The 16,004-nt window shown below is 40.9% G+C and overlaps 1 protein-coding gene across 4 annotated transcripts in view; it reads right to left on the bottom strand.

The window, feature by feature from the left end:
• Positions 1–1,714: 1,714 nt before the first annotated feature.
• PINX1 (PIN2 (TERF1) interacting telomerase inhibitor 1) overlaps positions 1,715–16,004 on the bottom strand; it is an 88,203-nt gene continuing 73,913 nt past the window's right edge. For all 4 annotated transcript variants that reach the window (XM_049631382.1, XM_049631384.1, XM_049631383.1 and 1 more), the window contains exon 7: positions 1,715–2,406. In XM_049631382.1, coding sequence (XP_049487339.1) covers positions 1,939–2,406 — 468 coding nt within the window. In that variant the 3' untranslated portion in view covers positions 1,715–1,938. The remainder of the gene's footprint in view (positions 2,407–16,004) is intronic.

Genomic DNA, 16,004 nt, shown 5'->3' with positions numbered 1-16,004 from the left:
GATAGGACAAGAAGAGATAACTTGAGCATGTGTCTCCATAAAGAAAACTGACTTTAAAAATCTTAGGTGTTTGGGTAGCTCAGTCGGTTAAGCATCTGACTCCTGATTTTGGCTCAGGTCATGATCTCATAGTTTATGAGATCAAGTCCCAAGTCAGCCTCCATGCTGACAGAGTGGAGCCTGCTTGAGATTCTCTCTCTCTCCCTCTGCCCCTCCCCTTCTCACACTCTCTCTAAAATAAACTCTGAAATGCAAAAACTGTTTTAAAAAAAATCTTGGGTGTTTTATTAGACTGGACCATAGCCTGAGATTCTAAATTCTGGGGGCCAAGATAAAACTGAGAAACTAGATCTCGGGCTCTGAACTCCCGAGAATTTTCTCTGTGGGGTGTGTGTGTGTGTGTGTGTGTGTGTGTGTGTGTGTGACAGAGAGAGAGTGTGTTTAAATAATTAGCAACACTTCAGAATTCTTAAGACTTAAAACCAAATGTTATGTATTTTGTCAATTTTAAGCATTTCAGGGCCATGGTTCTTGTGTAACATGTAACCTGAGAGTTAGAATCAAGGGCAAAAGGTCATCAACCTGTGTGGGAGTTCTGGTTCCTACTACCGCAGAAATCAGGTGGAGGACGCATATAGCCTACCCCACCCGCCACCCCTCCCAGCTATGCTCACAGGTCTGGCAGAGCGGGCCAAACAGCAGCAAACTGCAAGAGTGACACAGGGAGTAGGAAGCTAGAAAGGGGGTACAAGAAAGTGGGGGGGGGGGGCAAAGATAAGGAGAGAGCAGGGAAGAAAGAGTAAAAGGGGAAAAGGATGAAGAAAAGAAGGGAGAGATGAGGAGAAGAAAGTAAGCAGAAGAGGGCAAAGACGCTGGGAAAACAGTAGGCCTGGATCTCCAAACCTTTTTCACTTTGTGTCCCAAAGAGGGCGTGAGGGTGTCTGAAGCAAAGCCGCACAGAGAGAGCTTAACCAGCACACAGGGAGACTTGCCAGGGTGTGGGAAGACAGAAGGATAAACACAACGAGGTGACACCTTTTGGTTTGAGCAGGATGGAAAGATACCTTTTATTATATATGTAATAATTATACTTTTAAGAACTTTCATAAGGCAGTCCCAATCTAGAGACTGCTTTCCAGAGGAAATTAATTTCATTACCTTATATTCTAAGTATTTTTGAAACTCCTGATCATTACAAATAAGGCAGAGCCCACGACAGGGGACTATCCCCAAGCACGACCACATGGAAATAGATCTGACGGCCCACACTGGGTGAGGAATGGCTGAGGGGCATCTGAGAGAACTGGAAGATTACACTATCCTTAGAGTCTCAGTTCACTTCCTAAACTCTGACGTTCTGGGGAGAAGACCTCAGAACACATGGCCATCATCGCTCAGTGGAAGAGAGGGTATTAAAACAATTTCCCCATCAAAACCAAACTAAACCCAACAACGCTCTGATTTGGGAATGTAATCACATAATACCTGCTTGGCAAAAACGTATGGTTGGCTATAGAACAAAAAGAAGTATCTGAATTTAAACTATTGCCTCTTAATCCTTTAATTAGACTAAATCCTCGAGAAGGAAGCAAAATTCATTGTTACTGAAGGAAATCAAGAGCAAATACAGACTGTGACATACCTACATACACATGTGCACACACACATAACTATGTGTTCAAATAAATATGAATAAACACTCATGCTGAAGGGCTCACAGTCTAAAAAGAAATTTATTTGTTTATGAGAGCCATGATTTGGAACATTAGAAAGTTCTCTGGATAAACGCTGGGAAAAACGTGGTGAGAGGGTGAGACTCAGCAACCCCTGGGCATGTCAAAGCCCTCTTGGGTGAACTCTGTTCTGACTTCAGGCCAAAGGTGTTTGCTCGTGGTGCCCTGACATCTGAGTGGCTGGAAGGCCCTGGCTCTGGAGAACTTATTTGGGACCTTTCTTCTTCTTCTTTTTCACTGGTATTTCATCTAATATAGCATCCACTGCTACCTCAACTTGCTTTTGTAGCTTTTTCTTTTGTTTCCTTTTTTTGGGCTTTGGGGCCATGTCCTGGTCGTCAGGCGGCCACACACAATCCTCTCCATCCTCAGCAGAAACACCAGAATTCTCGTCCCAACAAGGGTCTCTGAGCTGCCATTCAACTTGGTCTCTCTTCTTCTTGGCCTTGGGTTCGGTGTAATTCTCCACATTTTTATCTTTTGCCTCCTTCTTTCTTTTCTTTCCCCTTTTTCTTTCCATTTGGGTCTCTGTGAGGTCAGGCCCTGCAGCTATGACCTGTGGCTTATTCTTCAGCTCTGCCATCCGCTTGGCAAAGTACTCCTGGATGGTGAAGGCACTGGTTGTTGTAGTGGAGGGTGCATTCCCATCTGGAGTGGCAGGGCTGGAATCATCCTAAGGTGGGGAAAAAAGTTAAAATCAGTTAGGCATCAGCTGGTTACTCCTCACAGCATCCTCGGGGCCTGCACATGGAGCTACTCTCACTCACCAGTAGACCAGGCTGAGTGCCTGGCTTCCCCCTCATCTCTTTCTCTCCCCATTGGTAGAGCTGAACTGCAAAGCACAGAACGAGGCGGCCAGACACTGGTTGAAAGCTGTATTCGACCAGACAGAAGCTAACTTCATATGTTAGCTTCCTAAGTCACCTACCTGGAATTCTGAGTAAACAGCTCCTTAGCAACAATGTTATAAATGATGACTAAGTAACCAGAGTCTCCCTTAAAAAACATGGACACTGAAGTCCTCTAGCTTTGTGATTTTGTTGGACACCTATTTCAGCTCTGTTATCAATTAGACAAGTCTCTGTGCATTAGACCTAGAAACACAGATGACACATGCCTATGTTAACCCTTCCTATAACAGGAGCCCAACACCAACTGGAAGCTGGTGTGTCAGGAACACCTGTCTCCTCTGAAGGCAGAGGGTGGCCCTCCAGGAGAGGACACACGGTGACTGGAAGTGAAGGTGTTCCTTCCTCTTCTCAGAAATAACACGTTAGCATGAGGAGTCGTCTTTCCCTCGGCTGGGGGCGGAGAGAAGGGAGATGACCCCATCCCTACCCTGACATGGATTAGATACTCATGGGTGTGTTAGTCTTTTTTCCAAATGTGAAGAATTTACTCACTCATAACAGCTGGGATTAAGTGGGGTTTATATTTTAATTTTAAATAAATACATTCAGCTGTAAGGCTTTAGAAGTGAGAAAATTCCTAATAGGCTAGAATAAAAAATGAAATGTTGGCATCACCATATGGGTTGTGGCTGGCTGGCAGTAAGGCAATGAAAACATGTGAGAGGAAAGAAAGTACCTACAAGATAAAGAATATAAGGACTATGCTTTAAGTCATGTCAATATCTAGAACTGTGCCCACAGAAAATTTTAAAGTAATCAAGCCATTAAATAATAATGCTAAACTTAGGTTTCCATAATTACCTGGCTTCTTCCTTCATATTTACTTATTTTCACAGGAAGAGACTGGTTGTCTGACCCTTTCATGTTGGAAGGGTGGGTAAACAGTTTTCTGAATAAATCAGTTTCCAAACTAGCATTTTACAAATTATTCTGAACTTGGCAGGCAAAGTTCTGCCCGTGCAGCAAACTTTATCACAAACCAACACATATAAACGGACTATGCATTTTCTTGATACAGAACTCAAAAACCAGCTCAGTGGAATTAACGTAGCATCCTTTTTGAAATTCCAGCAGAATTAATATTCCATCAACGAACAATTGGGCTTTGAGTGTCCACTGCCCCAGGGAGCTCTCCAAAGGGTATCTCACCTTGTATCACAACGTATCCAATCAACACACACCTTATTTTACTCAAGACCCAAAACACAAAATCGTGTGGCCGATTTTAAAATTTTGAAATGTAAAATGCAGAACATATAGAATAAACCAACTAAGCCTTGGGAAGAAGTTCAAATGTTACCTATCAGCATTCAATTCTGGCTGCAATCCCATTGGGTAATTGTGCAAAAAAATTAAAAATAGCTGCCCCAGGAGAAAAACACAAGGTCATTTGTCTTTTTATTTCTTAAATGTTGAAAAAGCTGAAGTTCTGCACAGCAGAACAAAGTCTTCTCAAGGTCTCCTGGTGTTAGCTAATCCGGGTTTAATGGACAAGAACGGTCTTGCCTTCCATTTAAGGGCACACAACCACACCCAGACAGTAGATAGTCTGTGAAGGTGGCCCGTTTATGTAAAACAGATCTCATTTAGTTTCATGGCATTAAAAGGAGTTTATCTTATGTGGGCCAACTCTTCTGTGTCTGAGGAACTCAAATTTAAATTATATCTTATGGCTCCTTACCTTGCTCACCTATTTATTACCTCCTGAATTCCTGCTGTTAACAGTTAAATCACAGAACTAGCTGCTGGTATTAATCACACTTTTAACTATTAGGAAATATAAGACTATTTTTGAGTCACTTGTTTAATTCAGCAGGCCTTTCTAATCCCAGAAAATAACTATGCTCATAATTAACTCCTTATGGTGATAAGGATTTTAATAACCATGGGCTACTGCACACCAAGCTTAGCAGGGCATGGAGACAAGCAAGAGGTGCCAGCACCCAAATCCGATTTATCTCAAAGAAAGTGTAGGCAAAACAAAGACTTGATGAAGGGAGCCATTTAAGGCCAAGGGCAGCCACCCTCCCACACTACAGGAATGTATCTGTTTTAAAAACCATGGTAACAGCAGGAATCAGTTGCAGATCTGAATTCCTGTAGGAGCAGTGCCCAGGATTCATACTTCATAAGTCCATATTTTATGATTTTATAAATTATAAACCTAGTTTTACTAGAGTGATTGTAATCCCAGTTTCTACATTCTTGTCCGTGAATATGAAAAATGTACAGCTTTTCAAGAAAACAAGGACTTTTCATATTTCATCTCTACTTCAAAGTAAGTACCGAAAAAAGCAAGAGTTACTTTCTAGTTGTTTGAAATACAAACAACTTGCACTTTTCCACATTTCCATTAAACACACAATACAACCTCAAAAAAAAAAAAAATCTGTAATACCAAATGTCACTTTAACTACTTTGTAAACTTTGAGAGTGCACCACTTTGCTAACAATGTTCTAAAAACGAGTAAAATATGGGGCGCCTGGGTGGCGCAGTCGGTTAAGTGTCCGACTTCAGCCAGGTCACGATCTCGCGGTCCGTGAGTTCGAGCCCCGCGTCAGGCTCTGGGCTGATGGCTCGGAGCCTGGAGCCTGTTTCCGATTCTGTGTCTCCCTCTCTCTCTCTCTGCCCCTCCCCCGTTCATGCTCTGTCTCTCTCTGTCCCAAAAATAAATAAAAAACGTTGAAAAAAAAAAAAATTAAAAAAAAAAAAAATAAAAAAAATAAAAACGAGTAAAATAAATTTACAAATAGGTTGAAAACTTCCAGTTCCATATTAAACACTACCAAAGGAGATACGGTTAGCTAGTCACCTTAGTAAACATTTGATTCAAGCTTAGGGATTCAGAAACTTTTTTGTTTTTTTTAAAATTCTAATTCTTTCTGTTAACTAATGGAGGTCCTCAGGTAAATCCCTAACCTCTCTAGGCTTCAATTACCTATTATCAAGCCAAAGAAGTAGGTCAAACAAAGTAACTTCATCTTTTTTTTTTTTTTTTTTTTTAAGATTTACTTTTCAGCGACAGAGAGAGACAGAGTGTGAGTGGGGGAGGGGCAGAGAGAGATGGAGACAGAGAATCCAAAGCAGGCCCCAGGCTCTGAGCTGTCAGCACAGAGCCAGACTGGGGGCTCGAACTCATGGACCGCGAGATCATGACCTCAGCTGAAGTCGGATGCTTAACTGAGCCACCCAGGCGCCCCCAAATGAGGTAACTTCTAAGGTCCCCTGAAGGCCTAAAATTTCCTGATCTCTGAAGAGACACTTGTGGCTGGCCACTTCTCTATGATATAAGAGAGAAGGTTCAATGAGACAGTATACAAGCAGGCAGATCAACTCTGTTCATTGAAAACTACCACCCCACTGCTAAGCCAAGCAGTGAGACCAATCTACCTACAGTCTACCTGTGGAAACTTTTTTATACCACTTGTAAGAACGCATGTAGCAGAAGAGCAGATCCAGTAAGACCATTCAGAAGAGGTGAAAGAGCCAAATACTGTTTTGTACTGAACAGCTGTTTAGAATTTGCTTAAAAGAACGGACACTATATAGAGGCTAAAATCAATAAAAACAAAAAAAACTGGAGGATGCATCTATTTTACACCTACATCCTAGAAATCATCCCAAATTCAAAGGAAGGTAGTAAAAATCTAAAACTTTAAAAAATAATAAACTCTCATTTTGTACTTAACAATTTTGAAGGTTCTCTTTTTCTAGACCTTGGCTTGAAAATCTCCACTGATCTTTCACATACCCTAACCTTGTGTTCTCCAAAGGCACAGCAAGGGAAATGCTAATGATTTTACCCGACTAGAATAAAAAATGTGGTGGGCTTCTGTAATGAATAACCTGGCAACCTCTCCCTTGGCTTTTATGCCTCCACAATCTAGGATTCTTTAAGTCCCGGCTTGAGAATGGCATGTGCAAGAAGAAATGCGGGCTTTCGCTGGGGTCCAGTGACGCATGCAGGTGGGAGAGTCGTATGTGTTGGAGCTGGGCTCTGACATGGGCACCCCTAGCCTTTGTGCCGACCATGACCGGTCAGTTCACAAGACTCCACACTCAGCCAGGGCAGGCACGTGTCCAATGTAGCTGTGCATGCCCAGGACTTAAGATGAATAAGCTTTTCAAAGAAAGAGGTCCGTGAATGAGGAGGGGAAATGGTAATGGAATTAATAAAACAGTTTAAAACACCTCTTCCTAAATCTGTAATCTACCCACTGTACTACCTTCTTTTTTTGTCAATCAGAAAGGCCCAAAGTACAGTTAGAGACTTTAAATATTTTTGATGTATTTTAGAAACTACTCTTGTGTTGCTCTAAAAACTGTTTCATGAGTTAATACTGTCTGTTCCCAGAAAGCCTCAGTGTTCTCCTTTCTTTCAGAGCATAGAAGAGTATGTGTTGAAAAAACATTTGATAATCAGTCTTCCCAAATGATAGCTAGGGACTTAATTTCTACCCAATTAATACTCTGTGGGTGAGAACTCAGGAGGAACTGTTTCTCACTTCACAGAACCTCAATGGGTTCAAGCTAGAAAAACCGTGTGGGAACACTCCATGCAATCACATACGGCAACTTTCCCCAAAGTGGCCATACCTGGGGGTACTGAAGGAAGCAGCTATCATTTCTTGGATGCCTTCAACATGCCAGTCACTTATTATCATAAGTCATCTCATGTGACCCTCAAAGCAACCCGAGGAGAGGCATTCTCTCTATTTTACAGAGACAGAAATGGACACTCAAAACACTTAACTGTGCAGTAGATCTTGTGGCAGGAACTGGCAGCAGGGGGATTCAGCCCCAAGACTGCCAGACACAAAGCCCTTTCTCTTTCCACTTGGCATCCTAACTTTTAGCCTATCACACAGACTCACTTGTCACTGTTTCTCTCCTTCAGAAATCATCCTAAAACTGAAATATATGTTCGTTGGTCATATAACCCATGGACTCAGCTTTGATGAGGGCAGAAATTAACTGATGCAAAGCTTCAGTGTAGAAAAAATGTCACCAGAAATAGATACTACTTTCAAAACAGAACAAAGACTCTTGTCTAGTTTGCAATTTATAAAAATAAAAAATAGCCCAAAGCCAGGTTTAAGAGTTTTTTAATTAGTCACATTAGCATGTAAATTCACTTAGCAAAGTGTGAGTGTTTTGAAGCAGGAAGTAAAAGCCAAGTGCAACCTTCCACCTAAGGCAAGACTCCCTCCTGGACAAATGTCTTACAACCTCCACCTGGACACTTCGAATGCAGACAGCGATCACTTGGTGAGGCAGGCCGCCCCTCCTACTGTTGACTTGCTTTGTCTGTTTTCTCTCAGCAACATTTAGATCAAGTGGTTCAAGACTGCATACTGTGTGCCAATTACACCGAATTACCAGTTCCCAATTACCACTGGCAGTTCCGAACAAAACAGTTTTTGTTTTGGCGGTTCCAAATTACCACTGGGATTAGGGACGGTGGGGCAGAATGGATGCAAAGGAAACAAGACCTTGCAGAGGGAGATCCTGAAGACATCAATTATAATATAACGTAACCATCTCAGGTGCCTGGAAGATGCCCCAAGCTATGCATGTCAACTTTTCTCAAATGTCTACAGAATTATGAGTTTGTTCTTTGTTTCTCTTAAGTATTTCTCTCTAGAGGCTCTGCAGCTTAATGAGCTATGTGCTCAAGCACTTCTGGGTTCACAATCTGTGCCTTTCAAACATGTGTACTAAACTGGATTAACAGCAGAATGCGCAAATAAAGAGTATTCTCTTTATTGCTCTCAGAAGAATGTTGTTAGTATCTTGCAGGGCAGGAAAACAAAGCATTCTGGGTTGAAGATTCAGTTAGGTGTTTGCGGCAAATATAAACTCTTAACTCATGGTAGCAGACTAGTCCAGGGGTGAGGTTTCAAAGGCAAAAGGCTTTCAGCTCACCAGCCTTTCTCATATGTCACTGCTGATCTTAAGTGATAAGATGTCTGAAGCCTTTTGATTTCCACGTTAAAACATAGAGAGCATGCTGCAACAGTAATCCTTCAATGAACTTTCCTCATTGAAAGAAAAAGTAGACATCCAGAGCTCAAGAGTAATGGATTTAGCCACTGGAGTTATTAGCTCTGATAGCTATTGCCTGTGATGAACTCATGTTCACTTTCAGTCTCATCTGTCTGTCCTCAGCTTGTGTTGGATTAGTCTGTGAAAAGTTAAGAAAGCTTGGCAAGTGAGTGGTTTGAAAGAACATTTTGTATCTTTTCCAAGTTTTTCACCAGGACAGTTCTGACAAACACAAATTACGTCTTGATCTACTCTTGGGTTGTCGAAATTGCATCCATTCATTTTGGACAGATATAAATTCATGAAGTGGTTTCATCACTTGTCAAGATGAAAGTCCTGCCAGAATGTGTATGCACTAAACCCTCTGCCAATGGAGGGGGCAGGGTGGGCTGATGCAGTCACTCGGTATGTGGGCCGATGATGTTCTCGCAGATTTTTTACACATAGGTGCACCACCTTCTTCTTCTTCTTTTTTTTTAAGTTTATTTATTTATTTTGAGAGAGAGAGAGAGAGAGGCAGAGACAGAGAAAGAGAGTGGAGGAGGGCCAGAAAGAGAGGGAGAGGGAGAATCCCAAGCAGGCTCTGCACTGTCAGCAAGGAGCCTGATGTGGTGCTCGAACACGCAAACTGTGAGATCATGACCTGAGCTGGAACCAAGAGTCAGACGCTTAGCCGACCAAGCCACCCGGGCACCCAGGTGCATCACCTTCTTGAAGACCAAGTGCAAAACTGCCTCTTTCAACAAGCCTGATCCCTTGATCCCTTGTGGAACATCCTGTCTTGTTTACTGTCTGTGACTAGCAATTATTATTAATGACTTCTGTTTTCTGATTTTGTGTATTTGCTTTGTAAGCATCTTCCCAAGGAAATGTTAAGTTCCTTGAAGGCAAAGACCATTATTATTTCATTTATATTCAGCACACATATTCTCTAATAAGGAACAACTGCATGGTGAGTGCTCAAGGAAAGCACACAAAACACCAGCCTACAAGGCTTGAAAGATACCCCCACTGCCACCCACTGAGCCATAAGCTTTGTATTTGTTGGTACCGATATGTCTGCATGCCAAGCAGGTCTAATGACTAGAAGGTGCTTGGAAGAGTAGGAAGGAGACAGTTAGCATTTTGCAGTGTATATTCTTTCCATCCACATGACACCATTCCCTTCTCATCAGATGCCACCAGGCCTCCTGGTGCATACTGCTTCTCTAACTACTGCAAGGTATAGTGAGTGCCTTTCAGAGGGATCAGCCAATTACTTCCTGTGGCCCTTAGTGCTGTGGAGGAGCTCGGTCAACCAATCCACACACTTCTCTGGTCTATTACTACACGTTTCCATAGTCACCTCCCAGTTGGAAAAGAAAAAAATAGGTCCTATTATATGAGAACCGTCACATGCACTCTGTGCACTGGGTGAACACAGCAACAAAACCACATGCATGGGCTGAACTGTTTTTGTAAAAGAAAAAGTTGGACAGCAAGAAAGTTCTAGGGCATATCAGAGGCAAAGGTAGGGGCTTATTTTGAGAAGACAAATAGCTGGATGAAAGTTACACTAGAAGCCCCTGGTAGCAAGCTGTTAAGGTACAGGTATGTTGTATCTTGAGCAGAAAATACAACCTGGGAAAGCCTCTGATTCTAGGGAGTCAACTAAATGGGTCTGTCTCTAAAGGGTAAGCTAAGCAGTGGTCCATACCGTTGGATAGAAAGCAAGAAGTGTGCCACCACACTGGCATTTCTTTTGCTTTCTAGGTACCTTTTTGGTTTCCGTATAATTGGAAACATTCAGTGTTTTACTGACAAAGAGCTGTTTGCACTCACAAAAGGTTTATTGAAGTGTGAAATTCTGTGTTTTTTGTGTTTTTTTTTTTTCAAGATCTCCATCACTCACTCTGGAGTTAGGCTAAACATACCAAGTCTCAGCTGTAACCAGTCTTAGGGAATCTGCCTGGGAAACACAATTGTTTTTAGTATTAGAAAGCATCACAAGGGTTAAAAACAAATGTAAAACTCCACCTGATTGAACAGAAGTTTTGATTAAAAGTTGGGGTAAAAATAAAAAATATAATGGGGCACTTGGGTGGCTCAATTGGTTGAGTGTCTGACTCTTGATTTCGGCTCTGGTCATGATCTCAGGGTCATGGGATTGAGCCTCATGTTGGGCTCTGTGCTGTCAAGCCTGCTTGAGATTTCCTCTCTCTCTCCCTCTGCCCCTCTACCTTGCTCGTGTTCTCTCTCTCTCTCTCTCTCTCTCTCGGGGTGGAGGGGAGGTTTTTATATTTTATTTTTTAAATTTATTTTTGAGAGAGACAACATGAGTGGGGGAGGGGCGGGGGAGGAGAGGGACAGAGAGAAAGAAAATCCCAAGCAGACTCCATACTGTCAGCACAGAGCCCAAAGTAGAGCTCGAACTCACGAACCATGAGATCATGATCTGAGCTGAAATCTATAGAGTCAGATGCTTAACCGACTGAGCCACCCAGATGCTCCAGTTTTTACATTTTAAATTGGGGGAAAATCAAAAGAATATGTCATGACATGTAAAAATTATGTGAATTTCAAATATCAGTGTCTATAAATAAAGTTTTGAATTTCATCAGTAAAAAATCTGTAGAAGTGTGTTTTCTCTCTAGTATATAAATAAACATAGATGCTAAGTAAATATGTGCTGAACAAATAAATGAATACATTTATCATAAAATATGACCTGCTGTTTGGAAATGTTGGATGCTTTTGAAGTATACACACACACATACACATACAGACTCATATACATACACATATATATGGAACTGGGGGGCTTTGGATTTGATGGGAGTTTTCAATCTCTTGTCTCCTGCTAACTTCCTGAATTAATGCTAGTGGATGGTGGAGGGGTTGCTAACTGCTGTCTGACTTCAAGTAGCAAAGGATGGTAGACAAGGAGAAAGTCTGGTGATGAAGTGACCAGATATCAAAGAGAACTTCCAACACCCTATAAGCCTATAGATAACTTTCTAATAATTAGGATCAGAACTTTGCTTGGAATTTACAAATTCCAACAAACAAACTGGACATCTCAGAGAAGATAATGGGGAACTGGAGGGGACAAAATATCTCACTCTGTACTGGACAACTGTAGAGCAATACAAAGAATGCCAAATTCCTCATATGAAGGCCAATGCTAACAAAGCTGTTCATTTTTTTTTTTTTTTCCAGTTGCCTTGTCAGCTGCTCAAATTACCATTCATTAAGAAAAGCCAACATAAACATGTTTTAAAAGGATGGTTCTCTATGGCAACAACTTCTCAAGTAACTGACATCAAAACTATTGACAAGAGTCATACAGCCTCTGGGGAAAAAGAGGGGAAAGAAAAAAGGAGCAGGTTTCCTGCCTCCCTGAAAGGTCCTAAGGCTTGGAAAGTTGCAGTGACTCATGTGACAACATTTCACAACATACTGGCCCTTATAAGATAAACGAGGCTCCTCCAGAGCTAGAAATGATCAATGTGACATAAGCACCAACTTCTTTGAATGAAATCTAAAAATAATCCAAATTGACTACATTTTATAATTCTAGGTCAACTGGTTCTCTTCGTTGCTCCCTGGAGGCAGGACAAATAGTTTTATCCACAGTTGAAGGCTAGTATCTGAATCTCAAAGAACAGAAGCAGAGGCTAACAGAGGATGTCTCTTCCATCTTTACTCCACACAAGACTTCAAAGTTGCTAAGGAATCATGAAAACTCAAATTTAGGCCCCTTATTATAGAAAGAATAGCATTTTTTGAAGAATTCAGAGAACCTAGTATTTTGAAACTAGGATTAGAACAGAAATAGTTATCTGGAATACTCAAGATTATTTTAAAGAGAGAGGTATATTAATTTAGGTAAGTGAAATCATTTAAAAAAAAAAGCCCTGGGGCGCCTGGTGGCTCGGTCATTTGGGCGTCTGACTTCAGCTCAGGTCATGATCTCATAGTCCGTGAGTTCGAGTCCCACATCAGGCTCTGTGCTGACAGCTCAGAGCCTGGAGCCTGCTTTGGATTCTGTGTCTCCCTCTCTCTCTGCCCCTCCCCTGCTCATGCTCTGTCTCTCTCTCTCTCAAAAATAAATAAAACATTAAAAAAATAATTAAAAATTTAAAAAAAGCCCCTTCTTCAATTCTTGCATATTATATAAGATTAATCTTTATATATATATTTTTAATGTTTATTTATTCTCGAGAGAGAGACAGACGAGACGGAGTGTGAGCAGGGGAGGGTCAGAGAGAGAGGGAGACACAGAATCTGAAGCAGGCTCCAGGCTCTGAGCCATCAGCTCAGAGTCTGACGCGGGGCTTGAACTCACACACTGTGAGGTCATGACCTGAGCCAAAGTCAGACGCTTAACTGACTGAGCCACCCAGGCGCCTCTATATACTCTTTTTAATTGACCAGAAATCAAAATAACAATGAAAAACATTTAAAAATACTTTTTAGGAGTAAATTTGGTTGGGCAAAATAATTCTGTGTTTAAAGGATATTTAAGTTAGTAAGAGTACATTAAATAAAATTCTGAACTCACTGAGTCATGTAATAAAAGTAAATTACACAAGAATAAGATCTTAAAAAGGCTCAGGTCCAAACATTTGGTCCATCCAATCCCACATGAACATTCACCAGGCACCTACTATTTACCTGACTGGGACTGGTCCCTTAGGGACTGACCCTTTAAGGAGGTCCCTTAGGAGCTCCTGTTCTAAGGGAGACAGACTATAAAATAATAATAATAATAATAATAATAATAATACTGGTAATAATAATAATAATAATACCTGAATAGATCTCATGTAAGTAATCTTATCACAATAACAATGAAAATTAAAATTAAAAAATACATTGGGAGAATTTATTTTTAGAATAAAGAGAAACTAAATGGTAAGAAAACCAACTATGAAACTCGGTTCAACAAACCCATAGCCAATTAAATTGAGATCATAATTCTAAAGAGCTCATAAAAAAACATTACTATTAAAAATATAATCCTCATATATTATTATACATATTAAATACACAATCTCTTAGTTTTATACAAGCTATAATAATTTTTACTTGATAAAGAAAATGATACTATATTAAAAGTTTAAGCAAAAAGAACAAGTAAAGCTGCCTTCCTACCTGCTCAGAATCCAGAAAGGTTCTGTAAAGACCTGCTTCTTGTTTGCGGCCCCTAACTGGCTTCATCTCTCTAGAAAGTCAATGCTCTATATCACAGTGCTTCTCAGACTATCGGGGTTCGTGAAGGGCCATTTATTTTTCTTTTTAAAATCTCCAATCCATTGTGGACCAAGATTTTTGCAACATACTAAGTAAAATAAAATAAAATAGTATGAAATACTAGGAAAGTGACATTCTAAAAAGACATAAAAAACCCAAATTCCAATTTATAGAAGTTAATATCAAGGAATATAAAAGTTCCTAAATGTTTACTCTAATTTCTGTCCTTGTCCTGGGCTGGTCTGTGGACCATCCTTTGAGTGGTGGTTGTATACAGTATTAGCTACCAAAGGAACAAAAAGAAAGGTGCTGAATTCAATGTAGTACAAGTGGCAATCACCTGAGTGTCAAAAAAACCTGACTCACATCTGACAGAATATGTGATCTTGGACAAGTTATTGGCCTTTCTGGGCCTCAAAGTGAACTTTGTGCAAAGCAAGGAAGTAGGGCTACTCAATGACTTTTCTCAAACACGGTTTTGCTCTGTGTGACACTCTTTAAATGCAATCTTAAACAGGGGCCAATATGTAACGCATCAGAACTGTGGTGGAGGTGGGGTTAGGTGGACCCAAAGCTCATGTCCTAAACCTACTCTGCCCTTGTAAGGCCCCTGAGGCGTCTCTGAGGAACTCCTAGAGCTCTATGAATAAAGGTGCAAAAATGGCAGCTATGTTTTTTAAGGTCCATTACAATTCTAACACTGTAATGTGTAGTCTTGATAATTTCACAGCACTCAGAGTCAGGAGACGAAGAAGCTTTCAAGAATAAAATCAGGCTTCTCTCTCTGTCTGTGTCTCTCTCTCAAAAATAAATAAACATTAAAAAAAGGGGCAGGGGGGACGTTGTCTGGATGGCTTAGTTGGATAAGCGTCTGACTCTTGATTTCGGCTCTGGTGATGATCTCACAGTTTGTGGGATCAAGACCTGCATGGGGCTCTGCGCTGATAGCGTGAGGCCTGCTTGAGATTCTTTGTCTCTCAAAAATAAATAAATAAATAAATAAACAAACAAACATTAAAAAAAGGAATAAAATCAGGCTTCTGCTATTATATAATATGCACAACTCTTAAAGTGGTCATTCGCTTTTAAAATTTCAACAATTAGCTGTCTATCAGAACTGTCCAGTGACCAATTTCTTTCAAAAATGGTAACAAGGTATCAAGCCTGGTCTCCTCAATACTGTAAAGTCTTACATTGCAAAGCAGGTCCTCTCCTCTCTGAGGACCCGATGATTCAGAATGTTGTCAAGGTTGGCTGACTCTTCTGACTTTATGTGGTTTAGCTCCAAAGAAGGCCCAGAGGGGATGGTAATGCTCAGAACCCCATCCCCGGTGTCCCTTCAGACTATAGCAAGAGAAGCAAAGCATAGCTTGCTCACCAGTCAAGGCCGCACTCTAACCCAAAGGAAAGTTGCTCTTCATCCTATTTTCATAACATCACAGCATGAAAATCTGGGAGAGAATGTTATTTCTGTTTTCCTGGCAGGACAGAAGGATAGAAGGAAAAATGAGCCAATATTTCACTCTTCTCTTCCAACACTGGGCCATCTGTGTGTCAATTTCTTATTATCACAAAGGCTCTCAAAACCTTGCGCTTGATCTGTCAACAAACAAAAAGCCAAATCTAATCCACTCAGTACAAACCTATGCCCTGGCAAAAGTCTAACCAAACAAAACAGTCCAATGACTTACAACTCTTGGGTTGTTTTGGTAGTCCTTCCCTTCACTCCCCCACTTCTTCTTCTTCTTGTTTAATGAATGTCTTCTTATAAATTAGTTTGTTAACTATTAACTGATATACATTTTTACTGGTACTAAAACAACTTTCAAAAAAGCAATGACCCACTTTCTCCTTTCTGGCTCTTATAGAAAGTAGAGGCAGGCCCCCAAGCCCTGTTTGAAGTCCTTGCTGCCAGGAGATGGTCAGTTTATGTCTCTTGTCCTAGGACAGGAAAAGGATGCACTCTCAGCACTGTGTGCTAGGGAGAGATAAGGCCAGAGATTTCTGTCCTCAGCACCTTATCAGCTTTTCCTGCTACTTTCCAGAGCAGACAGCATCATGACTGGCAATAAACTAAAC

This window comes from Panthera uncia, chromosome B1 (genome assembly GCF_023721935.1).
Source record: "Panthera uncia isolate 11264 chromosome B1, Puncia_PCG_1.0, whole genome shotgun sequence".
In the NCBI taxonomy this organism is placed as follows: Eukaryota; Metazoa; Chordata; class Mammalia; order Carnivora; family Felidae; genus Panthera; species Panthera uncia.
Note: the sequence above shows the minus strand (reverse complement) of the source record. Positions and strands in the feature narration are given on the sequence as shown.